The sequence below is a fragment of the Pollicipes pollicipes genome, unplaced genomic scaffold (genome assembly GCF_011947565.3).
Source record: "Pollicipes pollicipes isolate AB1234 unplaced genomic scaffold, Ppol_2.1 Scaffold_5724;HRSCAF=6776_pilon_pilon_pilon, whole genome shotgun sequence".
NCBI lineage: Eukaryota > Metazoa > Arthropoda > Thecostraca > Pollicipedomorpha > Pollicipedidae > Pollicipes > Pollicipes pollicipes.
Window position 1 is genome coordinate 27,003,940 of NW_023596746.1, and position 19,162 is coordinate 27,023,101.

At 50.1% G+C, this 19,162-nt stretch overlaps 2 protein-coding genes across 4 annotated transcripts; both read right to left on the reverse strand.

Annotated features, from left to right (window-relative positions):
- Positions 1–9,389: 9,389 nt before the first annotated feature.
- On the reverse strand, positions 9,390–10,730 carry LOC119103442 (uroporphyrinogen-III synthase). Its single transcript, XM_037226973.1, has one exon. The coding sequence runs from the start codon at positions 10,556–10,558 to the stop codon at positions 9,800–9,802; it is 759 nt and encodes a 252-aa protein (XP_037082868.1). The 5' UTR covers positions 10,559–10,730; the 3' UTR covers positions 9,390–9,799.
- A 1,587-nt stretch (positions 10,731–12,317) lies between these two features.
- LOC119103936 (reticulon-4-interacting protein 1 homolog, mitochondrial) lies at positions 12,318–19,162 on the reverse strand. Of its 3 annotated transcripts, none has more exons than XM_037227638.1 (9): positions 19,141–19,162; positions 17,698–17,865; positions 17,268–17,367; positions 16,529–16,737; positions 15,563–15,763; positions 15,009–15,121; positions 14,464–14,670; positions 14,137–14,203; positions 12,318–13,531 (listed from the first exon to the last, which is right to left on the reverse strand). In XM_037227638.1, the coding sequence occupies exons 2-9, from the start codon at positions 17,839–17,841 to the stop codon at positions 13,355–13,357; spliced, it is 1,218 nt and encodes a 405-aa protein (XP_037083533.1). In that variant the 5' UTR covers positions 17,842–17,865; positions 19,141–19,162; the 3' UTR covers positions 12,318–13,354. The 3 variants fall into 3 exon arrangements, with proteins under 3 accessions (XP_037083533.1, XP_037083534.1, XP_037083535.1); XM_037227639.1 differs by having other exon boundaries at positions 19,138–19,160; XM_037227640.1 differs by having other exon boundaries at positions 19,132–19,152.

A 19,162-nucleotide genomic window follows, 5' to 3' on the forward strand; every position in this document is an offset into this window, starting at 1 on the left:
GCTGACGACAGTTTCGACGGCAGCGTGCCGTGTTCGGAGCCGTCCTTCTAAATACCGACCCACAGACGGCCCTGGTAGTCAGCACATCATACCCGGTTGCCGTCAGTCATCCGGTCAGCTAAGGATCGGATCAGCTAGGAAATCCTATGAATGACGTTAACTGTATGCGGAGATAATGCAGAAACACGCCGTCCATAAAACGTCACAAGTTTTTCAACGTGTTTTCAGAGAGACAGCTCCGTCGCTTAGTAAAGCGCCCGCAAACGCTTGTAAATTACCGAGTCTGTGTATCACACACGCGGAACAGCAAGGACAACGGCCAACACCCCGTGGAAGGTCTGCTATGGTGTCTTGTATATATACGTGACTTGAAATAATGGAGTGGCACACATGGTTTAAAAATGCAAAAGGTGAGTCTCGCGAGCTGGGATTGCGCAGCTCGGATTAGTATTCGGAGCAAGTAATGTGTGCCCTTCAGCGCCTGTTTGTACTTATGGGTAAGCAACTACATCACCGAACTTACGTGTAGGCAGTCTGCACAATCCTGCAGGCTTTGTTACACTGCAGACCATACGCTAACTCGGCGAATGAGATTCGCAGATCAGTCATGGCCACCGTCAGGTCGGCGTGCTCGCGAGCTCACGCCCACTTGTACCAGCTGCAGCCGGGCTTCTGTGTGCAGGGCAGGCCACCTGTGCCGCCAGATGCCCCGGCCGCAGCAGGCTGGGCCCGACCTGGCACCGCACCGTCTCGCTGCAGGATGGGCGGCGATGGCCGGCGCCGCACCGTCTCGCTGCAGAATAGACGGCGAGGCCCGGGGTCGGACCGCCTCGCTGCAGGACGGGCGTCGATGGCCAGCGCCGCACCGTCTCGCTGCAGGATGAACGGCGATGGCTAGTGCCGCAGGATGCTTGCCGCAGGATGGGCGGGGGTGGCCAGCGCCGCACCGTCTCGCTGCAGGATGGGCGCGATGGCCGGCGCCGCACCGTCTCGCTACAGAATGGACAGCGGGGCCTGGCGGCAGCCGCGACAGGCCACGCGCCACCGCGCCTCCTGAACACGCCAGAAATGCGGGTTCCTGAACCGCCAGAAATGCGACGCCAAGTGAACGAGACGGTATGCGATTAAGAAAATAACCTGGCGTGACCTTCATGCCTATAAATTTGGGACAGTCAACTTGCAGCAAAGCGCAGCAAGTTGACTGGCTGAAGTACCATGAACTCGGCCGCCATCTTAACAACAGCCACTTGAATTGGTTATTGCAAAAGGCTGTCGGAATAAAGCATGCCATTTATGTCGGCTGAATGATTCATGGATGCGTTGATGGTTGTTGAGCACGATAGTTTCATCATCTCCACCGTCTGCCCCACTGCCACGCATTTCTCATCTGTTGCGATAATGATGATGATGTGCCAAAATATGTCCAAACCGCACCTGTTAGAAAATAAAATATTCCAGCTGTCATCAATTTTGACTGAAACATTATTCATCACAATTTTTGGAATCAGTTACTCGAGAAAAAAAGACCCGGTTGCCGCAGATCAAAACCCTGCGTAGCCGGCACACATTACGATACTTTTTATGAAGCAGAGCCCGCAACATCGGACTCAAGCTCTCAGCTGTTTTTTTTTTGTCTTTGAGAAGCTGACGCTTTTATGCCATGTCCTACTTTGATGACGATCGGGTGAGTAATTCCTTTCGAGCTCACTTAAGGCTAAGCAAGTTCAGTGACTGAAATGGGGAGTTTAAAATTTTATTTTTGGCACATCAGATAGACCTTTTATCAGGCGTGCGCTCCGGACGCTGTGGTAATGTCCTGAACATGTTCAATACTGGTACAGCTTGGATGAAAAGTTCAGAACAGTTAACTATGCTATTACGAATGTCTACAAGAGCGAAATGGCCCTACAATCCGCAGAAAAATTACAAGGTTTGTAAGGAGTGGACCCAACAAACACCCAATGTCATCAATCATTGGTACAGGCCTACATATAAGGTTAGCACCCAGTTACATCACTTGACAGTGATGCACGACATACAGAGGGGAAATTATGAAAAAAAACGTGCAACCTGGTCTGAGTGAAGTGCGCCAGCCCATTTCAACGTCACCTTTTGCTGCAAAAGCCTACTAACAGGTACACCACTGCGTGACTGCAGAGGCCGCACCAATAATATTGAACTACGGGGGGGGGGGGGGGGGCAGGTTTTCCAGAGGGCCTCCTAGACAAAATATGGGGCCTCCTCACATGGAGACCTCCTGGGCACCATCATCTTTCAGAGGGCCGGGGCGGGGGGGGGGGGGGGGGGGGGGGGAGGGAGGGGGAGGGTCGACGGGTCGATGAAAAATAACCTTCAAAACTTCCCCCTCCTGTTACCACAAATACTAAGCTAGCAAAGCAAATAAGCAAATACTACAGAAAAATAGGTTATCTGGCCATTAAAAAAGAAAACGCTATAAGATGGGCCCTAGCGCAGACGTCGACAGATGTGAGCTGTAATGTGTCATGTCAGGTCCAAGGGGTGAAAGCCATATTTCCATTGATCTAAGCCAAGAACATCAATAACTAAACGAAGCAAACCAAGCCGAATAGCTTACCACCATTAATAATATTGGTTATGCCCCATCATCAATGCTACCAATGAGTAACGCAGTTTTTATGCCGCCCATGAAGGTCCTTAGGCCTAGACGCTATCATTACATATCACTTCAACAGTTCAATCCACATTCCGACAAAATAAATTCGGCTAAATGAGTATTTTACGAATTCATGCTCGTCTAATTTTTGCTCGTCAAGTTCACATTTCGAAGAGGGTGTTCGGTTAATTGACAGTGAGGGGATTTTTCATTTGTTTCATTGGCATTCGCTTACATTCTGTTTCAACATGTCGCCATTTGGTTAGTAGACAATCCGGCTGATTAGCATTTTGAGGTTTTTGCCTGGCGCCAATTTGCACATTGTCAAGAAGGCATAGTAATATGCTTTTCGTATTTGAGTCGTTCGTTCTTTAGAACATGGCGGCACACAAATATTGCGGCAAGAGACCTTCGGATTTTCCACATTCGGTGAAATAGCATTCGCCCAAAAAAACACTCGGTAATTTGTCTTGGGAACCGTTTAATAACGCTAGAGTGAAAACGGCTTCAGGAAGACTAAGTGGTACAAAATTAGCTTGAACCTTAGAGCGATGTCGTAAGCGTAGCGACCGTGGGATTCGGTGAATGCCACGATAACGCCAGTGTTTGAGAATGCTGGCGACGACGCGATTATGGCGACACATGGAACGAATCTACCTCAAAATTGACATTGGCACTTCAACTTTCTGAGACGCCCCTCCGCCTCTGAGTGATGTGCTCAGGTACCTGAAATAACATTTCAGGGATATTTTAATTAATTTTTCTTTGACCCAATATCGCTTTATTTAGCCTATATGCATTGGTTGGGAAGGAGGGAGGAGGGAGCTCAAGTCAGCACTGGGAAGTACATACCCCTCTAAAAGTAAAACAGCGGCGCCCCTGCTAAAGAGCATCTTGCGTTAATCGGGCGTCCACAATGAGGCGTTGAAAGGGCATTGTCACATTCAGAGGGCCCAGCGCCGAATAAGGTGTGTGTGGGGGGGGGGGGGGGGGTTTTTTTGCGCCAGGGTTTCGATAAGCCGAACCGACGTCTCTGAGCAAGTTATTGAACCCCTGCGCCTGCAAGTGCTTCTTCTGCGTCATTACACGCCCCCGCGTCAGGGGCCTCCTGCATCAGCAAGCGCCTCCATATCAACCAGTAGGCTCCGGCCCAGTTCCGCCGGGATGGCAACCGTTGGTTGTCTCGAGCTGTGGCAGAAAAGCTTTCCAAATGTTGACCAGGAAAGGAAACGGGCCACCCAGCGTCCTACCCACGGGAGCCTCTCCGAAAACAGTAAAGGATTACATCAGTGTTCAATCCACGCAGGCCCAGTGCATACCCGTATATTGTGATATTTTCTATCTATCTATCTATCTATATATATATATATATATATATATATATATATATATATATATATATATATATATATATATATATATATATATACATATGAAAGAAGGTTGAAGCCCGAAGCCAGTCATGCAAATGGCTCGATACCGAAGCCGAATTTGAAGAAAGGTAAACTGTGATTTCGCAAAGCCGGCTTCGTTTTCATGCCTGATCTTGAGCACGCTTGGTTTCATCATAGCCGTGTTGCACTTTTTGGCACCAGGCAGACCGTTATGTAACCAACAATGTATCGTCGTCGCTTGTGCAGACCTTTTGGTCATTTTTATTAACCTTTGGTCATATCCATCACGAACAGTGAATAGCATTCACGACAAGGAAAACTTGGGCCATGAGAATTGTACTTGCCTGTGCCAGCGGGCGTGACAACACCTTGGGAGTTACTCCGGTCCGGGCTGCTGGAGCTCCAGACCCATGCAAGTGAGCCGTGAATGCCGCACTGAATGCTACGGTCCTACGTACAAGCTATAATGTCAGGGCGCACGTGATCACGCTTGGCACACATCTTCTCTCGCCGTGTCTGACATTTGGACACTACAAGCGTTTACGGATGTTCATTAGATGATTTGAACACAACCAATGGACAAGTTCATTGCGACTAGCTTCGATTTTGGCGCTGGCATGTGCAGAGCCGCAGTCTGACGCACTGGGTGGAGCTGTACCCACAGTGGAACGAACCAGGGCGGCTCTGATGCTCAGACTGACGCTCACACCCGCCATGCAGGCCCACGTACCTACGTATGGTACCACGTACCACCAGGTGCCTGCTTATGGCGTAACATCATACGACCGTCGTGCGCGACGATTCGGCCGACCGGCTGGGATGCAGGCCATGGGACTATCCCGCCGCGTCGCACGTGCGACGCGACGCGAATGTATGTGCATGTTCCCATACTCTGGTTACAGCTGCCGGCGCTGCAGATAATGGGCATTCGTCAGTTCCGAGGACTGATATCGCCAAGACTGCAGGCAGGCAGAATCACAACCGAAGTTCACGGACGCGCAGCGTTAGTTGCAGGGACTTCATTTACAGTCCACCAATCTTCACGTCAGTTTGTTTGCCGATTTTGAGCGCGGACGCTAGATGTCAGCGCACCGCCGCCGGCAAAACTCACGAAAAGGGATATTCCCATGCATTTATAAGTCGGAAAGTCATGGGTTCCCATCGAAGCGAACCTATGTCTGTACGATTGTCACCATTTGCTAATTGTTTAACACCATGGCCGTAGTGATAACAATCGCGTCTGTAGTCACCTCGCTCGTCTCACACCACGAATGACATCTCGCTGGCGTAACAGATATGATAGGTCATATATGATCATGTTTGATATCACTGTTTGGCAGATAATTCTGAGTAATTTTCGTAACGTCCGTCCGTCCGTTATTAATCCACAAACACAGTGACGTGCCAGCAGGCCCCGTGAAGCTCAGCTTACTGCTAGGCCAAAAGGATCGCGTCACCGCATTCAAGTCATGACCCGATCAGGTTGCGTGCACGACGACGCGTGCAAACGTGCCCCACCTGGTTTAACATGAGAAACACAACAAACGGAAAATAGAAAAACCTGCCGACTCACATATCGAAACCCAGCTCGTAACTACGCAACGAGGAGGCGGGTCGACATGATTAACTCTTTTTGACTCGGAGAGAAACGAGAAGTGGTGTAGATAAAGCGCAACTTAATGCGAACGACCGTGTGCGTGCGCTCGCGCGGTGGTGCAGCCAGGACTTCGCCCAGGAGGGAGCCAAATCGGAGCATGGAGACCGTGTAATCAAAACGGCCCCACTTCGTTGCGAAAGAGGCCCTGTTTTGAGAGATTGGGACTGTTACAGAATTGATGTCCCATTTTGATGCCGCGAGGGCCCAGTTTTACGCTGTAGTCTTAAATCGGGAAAAAGTTCTGAGTGATCAGGCCCCCAAACCCTAGAGGGAAGGGATATGGCCCAATAGTAGCACTGCCCTCTGACTACGCCCCTGTGCTCGTGAGCGAGCCATAAATTCGACAGGGTTGCGAGCGTGTTTCAGGACTGATGTCAAATCTCCGCGGCTCGCACAACTAAGCTGCACTGTGTAAGCGCATGAGGGTGTACAATAATTATACATTTTCGACCATAACATCCAGCTGGTGGACCTTTTGAGGGGGGGGGGATAATAAGCCGGGGAGGGCAGCAATGCTTAAAAATGGAAGTATTTCAACCTGTGCCAAAATGGATATCAAATAAATCCTCGTGACGGAAGTAACCAGATGGCATTTACACACAACTGCAAAATGAGCTCATTTGCTCACCCCTTTAGCACCATCTCACATCACATCACTTCGTCCTTTCTGTCCTCCGCTCATCCTTGGCCTAGAGAACAGAAAATGTCAAGCCAGGTGTAATTTAATTGTATGTACAAAACAGACCCTCAAGTCACATCGTTTCTCCATAAAAAAATAGCTGTGAACATCCATTGTGCGTCACTACACATCATGGTGTGTCCGATGCATGCCCATCAAAAATACTGATCTTCTTCCGGTGGACTGACACTTATTGCCGAAGCCACTGCAACTGATCCTGGTGACCGGCTACAATCCGTGCAAAGACTTGAATCGCTGACACCTCTAGAGAGACGCCCACAGAGCTGGTAAATATTTTTCAATGCTTGCACCCCGTTTATATGCGTGATAAAACAGAAAACCGTTGATAGTAGGCACATTCAGTCGCAGCCTCGCTGTACCACCGACAAGTATCGACATGAATAAGGTAGAACACCAGTCAACAGAGCCCATCTACCAGATCCAACAATTCTCGTCCGAGCTGACGAATAGCACTCGCTGGCAAGAGCATTAACATCTTATTCGCCACCGGCACAGGCGACAGCGTCAAAGCCGCTGCTTTTTTTCATTAACGCTGACGTCATCCGAAAGCAGACAGTATACGACCGTGTCGAGCCTCAAATGGAGATGCATCGCAGTCAAGCTGTTCCGGCCGCCGTTTGGTTAACCGTCCGGTAGTGTAGCAGGTCCCCGTACGGCTTCAGACCATTCGTGGAGCCGTCTGTGGACACCAGTGCAGACAGCCAAGTGGGAACGCTGCCCGCTGACGCCCCTAGGAGAGACCCGAGGCTGTACCGGGACCTGTGCAACGCCAGTTAGCTGCGAACACGGTTACCAAGCCGTGGTCGCAGCTGCGTTGGCCGTCATGTGACGCCCACGTGACCTGTTTGAAACCTGAGACAGTCGTGGTCCACCTGATTTCGGGTGGTATCGGCGATAATGAGAAATCAGTCATGGCTTCAACGCTGTTGTCGATGCCAGAAAATCATTACTTTGAGGATGTTGTGCCGTTCGTCAACTGGGACACATGAGTGTGAGACCTGGTAGACGCAATCATTTAGGTGACATTTTAGCTTCTTGGGATCGATGCTTGTCGTTGGCCAACAAAAGGTTTGGCCGTTGGACAAACAACCCAGTCGCTCAATGGGAAGCCAACGACGGCTTTCCGTTTCAGTGACTTTGAGCGATGTACAATCGTTTTAAAAAAATACCGCAGACAATGGTGTGTAAATGATTGAAATCTTCACAGCCTTCACGCACGGCGACATGGATTCAGCGCAGTGGCTTCTGCAGAAGTTTGAATCCCAACGATAGAAGATCAGCCATTTAAATAAGTGTGCACTGGACACTCAGTGAGAGTAATAGACATTGAACGTCATTACACTTGATGTATAACAGCGCACAATGCGTGTTCCTAACAATTCTGTCGTGTATCAACAGTATAACGTGAAGGACGTTTGGCACAAATAATCTACTTTTACCTGTCTTGGAATCTTCTTTTCTCTTGATCGAGATCAGAAGATAGAAATATCTAAGATTGGGTTAGAGGTTAAATGTTCTTTCAGCCTTTATACACGCACCACTGAGCCACTTTCGTTACGAGAATTTCTCTGACATCGACCTCGCCGGAGTTTAAAGATCTTTATTTTTAAACACAGATGTTTCCCAACAAAAATGCCACATTTCCCTCCTGTCAGGTGAAAACCTGCTAGATGTTATGGTCAATAGCATCGAAGCAGTCTGGCAAGAGCACACGAAGGGTTTTGTATCACACGTCCATGCCGATGTTAAATACCATTTTTATAAGGCCTTTCTGACCCCTTATCAGGGCAAATGGGTAAGTTTTCCAAACAATATGCCCTTTATGCACCCCCAAATGCTCAGATTTTCACCAAAATGGCACGATTGGACCCCCTGGAACCGAAAAACCAGACTAGCCCAGAGCACCAATATTTTTATACAAAACGTGCTATTCTGGGACACCTTAAAGTACATGCGCCGTCTGCAAATCACCCACACAGCGAAACACTATAAAATACATAGCGATGACAGCTATCGACCGGGTATCGACCAACGAGGCGCTTTTCGAAAACAATCTCTAAAACAGCACACTGGCGTCCAAACGGAACAAGCCGCGCCGCGATATCCACGAATGCAAAGCCGGTTGTGGGAAATTTGTTCACCCAAATTATTTCCTTATGTCACGATACTTTGGTCGCAATCGTCCAAAGCGTTCATCACGGCAAAATTGCCCGTTTTTGTTGGTGCAAAATGCCGGGCTATTAATCAGTCTACCGTCGAATACATATTGGAGCTGAAGCCGCGATGCCATAGCGGCGGTCCCCAGCGAGACAGGCATTCAGGCGCGTCACTGAACACTCAGCATCCGAGGATAGTAGCTCGATGGGACAAGAACGATCCAGTTGGGACAAGAGTATACGATTGCACCGGCGCTCACATCCGTGTCTCTGTGCGGCTGGCCATGTGCTGTCGGTTGTAACAGCTGAATTGGCTACTTTTCCCTTTTGTGTACTTCCTACATCCACGCAGCGGACTGCACAAGTGTTAAGAAGCATTCTGCGGCCTGCGGCCCTCACCACTGGAGACCAACACAATTTGAATGAGAGAGCAGCATGCCATCACATGTATCCGCACTGATATGCATCAAGCACTATGGAATCATCTGTTTGTTGCATTATCAAACACAATATGCAACTGGGCTCATGTGATATGGGCAGTAGTGGACTTTGAGAGTTTCTAGTGATATTACTGACAATAAAATGTGGCTAGGTCAGCACCATGTACAATGAGGATAGATTAGATGATAGACTGTATACAGATCACAGAAAATGCAGCACAAGTGACAAACACACACACAATCATTTGAAGCTCAGGTCATAGACTACTTTCAAATAAGACAATGCCTTCATAGTGTATATCACATAATGCTGGTCCCAGTGAACACTGTGGGACATAACACTCTTATTAGTGGCAGCCCTTCCATTAATTTTGTTCTCCAATATGTGTGTACTTTCACAATGGTCTTCACATGACCATCTAGACACCTGGATTGCTAAGCATAATTTTCATTTCAGATGTTTGTGATTACATTAATAGGGAACATCCATCACTGAAATCTGTGCTTTTTAAAGTGCCAGATGTCATTTATACATTTTATTATTCAATCACAAACAAAATGCTCACTACCAGGCACAGGATTCCACCAAAACACTCTTCCAGATGTCTAGCTCACACCATAGAAAAACCAGAATGAGAGAAAATCACCCTAGAAAAATGACATAATATAAGAACATGTAACTAAATAAATTCCAGAGCTGACTTCTCAGCATATAAAATGGGTAGTAATGACCATAGCTGAGAAAGCAAAACAAACACCACATTTGTATGACAAATAACATGGCAAGATAAAATCCCACTTTACCATGCAGAGTACCTCAGCTTTGAAGAATCTCAACCACAGACTCAGGACATGGTTTTGGTGCAGATGCAAAAACACTCAATCCACTTTTCTCCAGAGCAGCCTTGGTTGCTGGTCCAATAGACACATGCTTAACTTCTTCAAGGCCTTCAGACTGTGCTATTGCATCTTGGCTAAATAGTACACCTGAAGGGCTAAAATATACCATGAAATCTGGTTGCATTTCAAGAGACTTCTTGAGTTCTGATGCCATATCAGGATGCTCAGATGTTACATAAATTGTGCTGCATTGTAAAGGAATGCCAGCACTCTCCAGCTTGTTGGGGAGAGTTTCTTTCTTCAGGCTGCCACATGGGAAAAGAAGTGGTTGACATTCTCCTGCCATTTGTGAAATGATCACATCAGCAAGCTTTTCAGCGTTACCTGACTCCGCACCAATACCACACAAGCCCAGACTTTCCATTGCCAAACTTTGAGTTCTTTCTCCTACAACAAAACAAGGCTTCTCAAACCATGCTCCATCCAGTTTCTGTCCATGATTTGCCTCACTAGCAGCAAGAACTGCACGAGGGCTGGTGAACACAATGCCTGCAAATGATGTTGGAGAATCAAGGCATTTCTTCAATACATCCAAATTCTGGTATTGGAATGCCAGTGTTGGCACATTATGCACATGATAACCAGCAGCCTGTATCATATCTGTGTACCGATCCTGTCCACTTGAGCTTTCCTGGGAGCGAAGGAGTACCACTTTTTTACGTGACTCCCATGCCATCCCTTACTTTTCCAGTTTGTTGGTTCCACACGTGGCGTGATCACGATCATGCACTAACAAACAGCTCAAGATTCTTTCTGTGATACTGATTCATCAGTGGATCAGTCTTCCAGAGGAAATGCACGCCCCAAGTAGCAGCAACACCCCCACAACTCCTCCATACCCTCACCCCGCTTCCGAAATGACCGCATTCTCATGCAGTTACCTAAAATAACATAACCTTGGTATTTTGTAGAAGTTGCGGCAGAACTGTATACATCAAGAAGGTTTGAAATCTCTACATAAAAATCTTTTTAAAAAATCTCTACAAAAAAATAGGAGTAAAGGGAGCCGTAAGGTTTTCTTCACGAGCAGGGAGATTCTGTAAAAGGCCGCCTGTCACTCGCGAGCCGATATACATATATCGAAATGGCACCGCCCACACAGTAAATGCTTGCAGATTGCTGAAATGCACATTTCAGCATATAAAGCGCCTACTTACAACAAGCGGTTCCCTTCAAGGCGACCGGGACGGCGGGAATTTGCCGTTTTCAATCGTCTCTTTCCCTTGCTTATACCTTGGTCATGCTGGGTGACCTCACCCCTACGGCTGTGTGAAGGCAACGCTCACCTAGTCCCTAACTGAGCTAGATATGCGAAACGTAATGGGGTCGCTGTGTAGCCTCATCCTCATGGCCGTGTGAAGGCAACGCTCGTTTGGCCCCCAACTAAGCTAGCTACGCGGAACGTAATGGAGTCGCTTTGCGGGCTCGTCCCTATGGCTGTGTCCAGATAATGTCCGTCTGGCCGCTAATTAACTTAGATATGCGAAACGTAATGGGTCTTGCTTGTGTGAGACAAAGTCAATGGCATCTAGCATCAAAGGGAATACTCCTCATTTGAAGATCTTGAAGCAAACATCAGATGTGATAAGATAAGCTCACTTATATGTATTGGTACGCTTGTAAGTGGAAGGACTACTTTTGACAACACAATTTCTCTGTCTATTAAATATGCTCCTGCATACGCAACTGTGCCTTGCACAACATTGCTTGGGAGCCAATTGACGGCCGATATGTCAAGAAATCGTGTTCGCAAACGCCAGATATAAACGACTAGAAATCACATTGTTTCTTGGCCTTGATCGCCGTACAGCTACTGGAATGGCAGGATTTGAATGACTGATCTATGAATGACTATGATCGAGTCATGACTTTCTGGGTGACCTTGAAATGGTCTCCTCGAAAGTCTGCACATTTTTGCGGGTGGATAAGCCAAAAGACAGAATGGTTAGGTATTCCAAAGGGCGGGGCTGTGAACTACACCGAATGATCTTCAGGATGACTATTGCAGTTCAAAACCCCGTGCACGTGCGGAACACTCCCTTCAAAGGAAGTGCTCCGGCGTCGGACCACCAGGCGCCGAATCCTGGTGTCGCTCTTGCACCAGCCTCTCTCGTGGGGTGCGTTCAGAACATCGGCTGCCATGCGAAGGAGCGGAGGCAAAGGCAAGCCACAGGATATACAACATTCAGTACCAATCTTGCCGGCTACGTCTCGTCCATTGCAAATCACGTAATACGAAAGTTTTGAGCTCAAGTTCCAGAGCAAAAGAGGATCCGATCTTGGTCAAATTGGTATTCGCCAAGATTTCAGTAGCCATCTCCCGCTGTTCCGTAGGATCGTGCGGACGAAAACCGACCCCTCTACATTTCTATCAACTTTATTCTAGTGCCGATAACCTGTGAAATTTTCAATCGAATGCTTCCGAAAGCTATGACGATGGTTCAATGTTTATTTTCCTCACATTCAGAAGCGGAAACAAATACAACACATGATATGGCGACAAAAAATGACATAACACACCCACATATCACATCACAGCGGCGAACCCTACTGGAGTTACTCCACAACGCCCACGACGACGTCTCTCTGGAAGATGGTTATGGGTGAACTCACCAAGGCCAAATCTAGCTCCCCAAAATCAAACAGGAATCCTTTAAGCTGCAGACGCACTCCCCAAGTGGATGCCTTTTCCTCCGGCCGCAAAAGATCTTCGAAGAGTTTGAAGATTTTCGATTATCGAGTTCCGGGTGACAGTCCTTTTCCTGGCTTTCCGGAAGCAATATAAAAGGAAGCGCGGCAAAACTGGAATTGGCTTGGAGAGCTCGTGGCTACGTGCCCCTCTTGCGCTGCGATCACTATTGCAGCGCGGTTTTTATGTGAAATAAAAGTTGTGCTCTGACAAGCAAGTGAAGATTGCTGACGAGCCAATGCATGCTACTATTATCTCGAACACAGAAGACCTCTTCATGGCCCCATGAATGGTTCGTCCCTACATCTACCCCCGCACACTGGTCAGAGGTAATGCGCTTCGTACTCTACGTGATAAGATTCATTGACCCACGGTAGCCACTATTGCCAGTGTACACCTAGTGCAAGAAGGTTGTTTTAAATTTTGCCCTCACATCCTAAAAGGGATGTACACTGTCATACTTTGTTGAATAACAGGGCAGTGGGGAATATGAGCAGTTGTGATGATGTTGGTCTGGCCTTTTTGATAGCAGTGATATGGTTCCTGCCATCTTAATTTTTGCTCACTCCCTCACGCACTTGCACCAATTAGTACGTGCACTACACATAACACACCATTAGCTCTGACAAACAGCATGACGCACAAAGTTCAACCATATCAAAACTTTCCTAATTGGTAAAGTGTTCCAATTTTAGACGGCTGAAGCCCCAACAGCTTTCAAGCGATACTACCTGTTCCAATGCCTGCTTTTCTTGTACACTCAACAGCGGCGTGGAGCGAGCCTCATGGTTCGGGCGGCGGCCGCTCGGCGTCGCTGCCATCGTCGTCGCTCGCCTTGGAGCGTAGCGGCTCCGCCACCACCCGGATCACCGTCTTGCCCCGGTTGTGACCGGCCGCGACCTGGGAGAACGCCGACGGCACCGCCTCGAACGGCACCTCGTGCTGCACCACCGGACGGATCTGACGGCGGCACGGCCTGGGTGTCAGGCGGCGGTCGCGACGCCCGCGCGTCAGCCGGGGCACGCCGCGCGCCGGCCGACAGCGGTCGGTCTCAGCCGAGAGAGCACGGACTGAGCACGTCAGAAAAATGTGCGAAACGGGTAGCAAAGTGTGTAAAGAAAGAAACGGGCGGTTTGGATCCAGGAGTACGAGCCGACCATCGCATCACATAGCCACAATAGGTACCCATATAGACGATATATATATATATATATATATATATATATATATATATATATATATATATATATATATATATATATACACACACACACATATATATACATCTATATATATATATATATATATATATACACACACACACACATATATATATATATATATATATATATATATATATATATATATATAACTGCAAATATACGCATATAAAAATATATAACTATATATACATGCATGCATACATACACACATACACACATGATAGCCACTCTTACACCTGAAGCCCATCAGACAATCAGTAAAATAAATAGGAGCTTTTGCGGTCGATTCATCGCGGGCAGCGGTGTCTTTAAAGTTGACTACACAATCCCGGTTGGGCGTACCTTTCCGTCATCGACGAGATCCCTAATCTGTCTCAGAGCACAACCATTTGGCATGAAGAAAGCCCATCTGTGGTCAAATGCAGTGTGTCAGTGCAGAGCACTATAACCACGGGTTCACGGGGTCCAGCAAGTCTTCCCCAATTAACTTGGAGCCTTTATCCTTTTGAAATGTTGAGCTTCTACCACTATCACTACACGACGCATTTATATCTTTAAACGCGAAACCAAAACGCCAATGCAGTGTTTCGAGAGGACTTCCAAACCACTTGAACACGCAGCCACATCACACCGGCGCGTCGCAGGAGCTGGAATACGGGTGGGGCGCACCTGAAGCTGCTGCCCCGGCTGTGACTGGCGATGTTGCTCTGCACCAGCTGCGCCGCGTTACGTAGCGAGCCAGCCAGCAGTCCGCCCTCGTCGACGTTACGCAGCAGTGGCGGCGACAGCGTCACGTACTTGCTGTACGTCCACGGCTTGAGCAATGGCAGGCGGCCCTCGCTGCTCTGGCCGCTGCAGTCGAGGATCAGGTCGTACCTGCCGTCGGCGGGGATAGGGGGGGGGGGGGGCAGGTCAGGGCGGTGGGTGGGTGAGGTCGGGTACGGGTGACCCAGCGGCGCTCAGGCCCGCCCGACCTGACACACCGTACTGAAATCCCACATGGGTTCATTCACACCACATGGCTCCACGCACACCATGATAAAAAAAAACACGCCGTGCGCGCAAGTTCAGAGCGGAGGACATGCGCGCATTTGACGTCATCACCCGCAGCTTCCGTGACCGTTGCCGGCGTCTCACCGGCCGGCGGGTCTCTCGCCAGAGCGCCAGCTCTCACAGGCCGTCGGTCCGCCGCGGCGAGCGCGGCGCCGGCTCACCCCTGCATGAGCGCGAGGTGCTCGTCGGCCCGCGGGGAGGTATAGTCGAGGACCACGTCGGCGCCCAGCGACTCCACCAGCGGCACGGCGTCGGCGGCACAAGTGGCGGTCACCTGCGGCGCGGCAGTGTCTGCTGTAAGACGCCACGGCCGGAGCGCGACCCGCTGCGGCCCGGCACTCGCGCGCCGGCTGGCTGAGGGATGCCACAGGCACGAGCGCTGGTGTCATTTTGGTGGTAGTGCTGTACTTATCGGGAGCATCGTTGAAACAACTCAGAAAAGCGAGAGCTCATCCCACTGGCACTCAGTAGCCGATGAAATTTGTTACTGGAAACAACAATGACGTGTCTAAAGTGGGCTGTATTTCTCAACATCAGACTCCTGCTATTCATCAGGCAAATTATTCATACGTTACTGCAGCTTGTGAATCACCTCAAATGACGTGGTACATTCCAACTACCATGGCCGGGCGCCAGCCAGCGCCCGCGAGCCGCCGTGGCAGACTTATAACGACGCGGCCCTTCCCCCGCCGTCCGCCGGCCCACCGACTCCTACCTCGCAGCCCCAGGCCTTGAGCAGCTGGACGGCCAGTGAGCCGACGCCGCCGGAGGCGCCCAGCACGAGCACGCGCCGGCCGCGGCGCGCCGCCTCGTTCCAGAGCTCGCCGGTGACAACCAGCGCCGACCAGGTGGTGGCAGCCACATACGGCAGCGAGGCCGCCTCCACGTGCGTCAGAGAGCGCGGCTTGAGGGAGACCTGCGGCGCGCGCGGAGCTAGGCTCAGAGTCGGGGCGTCACATGAGCACGGCCAGCGGCTGGGCCACATGGAGCGCGACCGCTGGTCTTTTAAGCCAGTGATGGCGTCCGGACCAACAGGCACCAGTCCGCGGCCAATTGTCTTCACATGACACTGGATCAGGAATCAGGCAGGACTGCGAACGTATCTCACAAAGCACATCGTTTCAGGTACCGCATCCGCAACTGAGACACCAGCGGCCAAAGACGCGGCTCGTGCCAGCCTTTCGGAGACGGAGGGAGAGGGCTGACACAGCCCCACCGCAGAGACGGGTCTATCAGAGGGAGAGAGAAAGAGGGCGGACACCACCCCACAACAGGAGACGGGTCTGCCGGACGAGGGAAAAGGCGGACACCGCCTCACTGCTGGAGACGGCTCTGCATGAGGAAGGGAGAGGGCGGACACCGTCCCACGGCAGGGGACGGGTCTGCCGGCAGAGGGAGAAGGCGGACACTGCCTCACTGCTGGAGACGGCTCTGCCGGAGGAAGGGAGAGGGCGGACACCGTCCCACGGCAGGGGACGGGTCTGTCGGAAGAGGGAGAAGGCGGACACCGCCTCACTGCTGGAGACGGCTCTGCCGGAGGAAGGGAGAGGACGGACACCGTCCCACGGCAGGGGACGGGTCTGCCGGAAGAGGGAGAAGGCGGACACCGCCTCACTGCTGGAGACGGCTCTGCATGAGGAAGGGAGAGGGCAGATACCACCCCACGGCGCGCGACACTCACGCTGTCGGCGGCGGCCGTCACGTACTCTGCGTGCGCGCCCTGCCGCTGCGGGCCGACAGCCGCCCAGACCAGGTCACCCGGCCGGAACTGACTGACGCTGCCGCCGACGGCCACCACCTCGCCGGACAGGTCACGGCCCAGGGTCAGCGGGAATTCCAGCGCGCCCGTCAGCTGGCGCATCACGTTCACTGTCCGGCTGCCGTAGCCACCTGCCGGCAGGCGACCACGCCCCGTGACGGTGACGCAACGCACGCTCAGCGCGTGCTGCTGGCAACAGTGCGCAAGCCGCAGGCGACCACGCCCCATGACGGCGACGCGACACACGCTCAGCGCGTGCTGCTGGCAACAGTGCGCAAGCCGCAGGCGACCACGCCCCATGACGGTGACGCGACACACGCTCAGCGCGTGCTGCTGGCAACAGTGCGCAAGCCACATCACGCATTCGTCCATCGCACGCAGAACTGTCGTATGTCGTAGTGCTGTTGGTGTGCGAAAGGTGTCGTATGTCTTAAGTGCCGTGTGTTACATGCGCCGGCCAGTAAGCTACAGAAAACCACCCACGCAACATTCCATCTGAATGGCTGGATGCCAGACACGGAAACCGCATTGCTGCTGCCAATTTTGTCAGCTGCGGCGGCGTAAGACATCAGACCATGCGCGACTTGGCCAACCGCACCAGACAGCGCTATTCCCGGCGCGAACCCACCGCCTCATGGCCAGCGGCGTTGCGCGCGCTCACCCAGCATGGCCGTGTCGATCGGGTTCACGCTGGCGGCGTGCACGCGGATCAGCAGTTCGGTGGGGCACGTGATGGGCGGCAGCCGGCGGGAGGTAGTCAGCTGGCGACGGGGGGCGCCGGTCAGTCGGACGATGGCGGGGCGATGCCACGCTCGCACCGCTCATACACAAATACATATACCTGTGGCATTATATGTATATTACATAGTGCAAACATGCAGCAGCTGAAATACTCAACACGTCCAGTGCAGCTCCACATATCTCGGCTGCCAGTTGCAGAGAGAGAAGTTGGACCAGGGTGTTCGCGTCACCGGGCAAGGTCGCCAAGGTAAGGACAGATGCTCACCACCTGATAGCATGTGCCAGATCATGTGCGCGAACAGTCACACTCCCATGCACCAGCCTGGCATAAATTCTCACATACCACTCACCTCCAATTCTTCTGGTCCCCCATATTTGTGAATCTGCCATGCAGCCATTTCAGTAGGCACTGATGTATGGTGAACAGAGCGCCTCTGGCGCGCCCGGCCAGCCCAGGCAAACAGCCTGGCTGGTGCCAGGAAGCGGAAATCCATGCTGAATTTAAAGATCGGTGCTCACTGCAACAAGATTTATTCAATTTGGTCAAATCAAGTATAAAGCTTAACTGGTATTACATAACATTGAGATTGCCTGTTCAAGATCATAACCTATTGGTAAGACATCAGTACTTGTAGTGTAACCATTGTTTCAATAGAGATCAATGGAGTAATGTACAAGCTTAACTGCCATAATCCATTTGCATGAAAAGGGATACACCAAATTATGTGTATCTTATGTCACTCCTCTCATATCAGCAGCATCTGGAATGCACCATGGTACATAACATTCAACAGATGCCTCAAGAAACTAAATGGATTCTGGTACTTAAGCCAACCTGGCCTGCAAGGCTGTGTTTTGAAATTTAGTCATAAATAGTTTAACTGATATCTCTCTAGCCCAGAAAATTAATCATTTCTGTTGATGACTTCCCCATTCCTTTCCATGCAGAAAAATCCTCATCCTATAAGTTTTGGCAGGAGCAAAGGAATGCCAAACTCTGTGGTGTAAATGTTGATATCTCCAATTCAATAGCCACTGAGCAGGCCAGGTAACAAATATATTGCTGAGATGGTGGGTGTAGAACAAATCCTACATAATACAACATCTAGGGAGGCCAGACCGCAAATAATACATGAGCATGACATGTCTGGTAAAGCAGCTGCACCAAAACAACAACTTTGGTTCAGGCATGCCATAAATATGAGACCTCATAGTTTGCAGCATGACTACCACCTGTAAAGAGTGCAAAAAACCCAAGGAGTAATGATGTAGCTTACATTATTTAAAGCAAAACTGCACTTGAGGCTTTTAGTAGGCAAAATATCTTGAAACTTCTGCAATATTAGACAGGGCATGTTTGGTGCAAGCATGCTCCAAGTTCACAGCACTGATGCCACATACACATCTAATCATGTGAAGATTCTTCTCCAGACAGGGATAAGTAAAAAACCCCTTTCTGTTACGTAATATCTGATTCTAACTCACTATTTATAAGTACCTAGAAGCATGAGTAAGCTTTTCACCTTAGGAATGGAATTCACATAAAATTATTCCTAACAGTGGTCACACCATCTCTTCACAAAATTTTCCAAATTTTACCCTTTTACCACTGAGCTGTGAGTTCGGACACTAAGCAGCACCTTGATTTTAGTTTATGCCATTTTCCATACTGTATGCTCTGTTACCTGCCATCAATTAAATACAAGGAAGTCATTTCGCTCACAAACATAATGTAAGGGGAGAGAACAACATGCGGAATAACAAATATCAGCCATTGTAACCACCATTACCACCTTCACTGTCCCACAGGTCGAT

What these genes read in the sequence shown, in the direction of transcription:
- LOC119103442 (XM_037226973.1), bottom strand. Translation starts at nt 10,558, where the DNA reads ATGGCATGGGAGTCACGTAAAAAAGTGGTACTCCTTCGCTCCCAGGAA.
- LOC119103936 (XM_037227638.1), bottom strand. Translation starts at nt 17,841, where the DNA reads ATGGATTTCCGCTTCCTGGCACCAGCCAGGCTGTTTGCCTGGGCTGGC. An exon ending in TCAAGGCCTGGGGCTGCGAG is followed by an intron (nt 15,122 to 15,562) that starts GTAGGAGTCGGT and finishes GCCGCGCCGCAG; the next exon opens with GTGACCGCCACTTGTGCCGC. An exon ending in AGCCGGGGCAGCAGCTTCAG is followed by an intron (nt 14,204 to 14,463) that starts GTGCGCCCCACC and finishes ATTTGACCACAG; the next exon opens with ATGGGCTTTCTTCATGCCAA.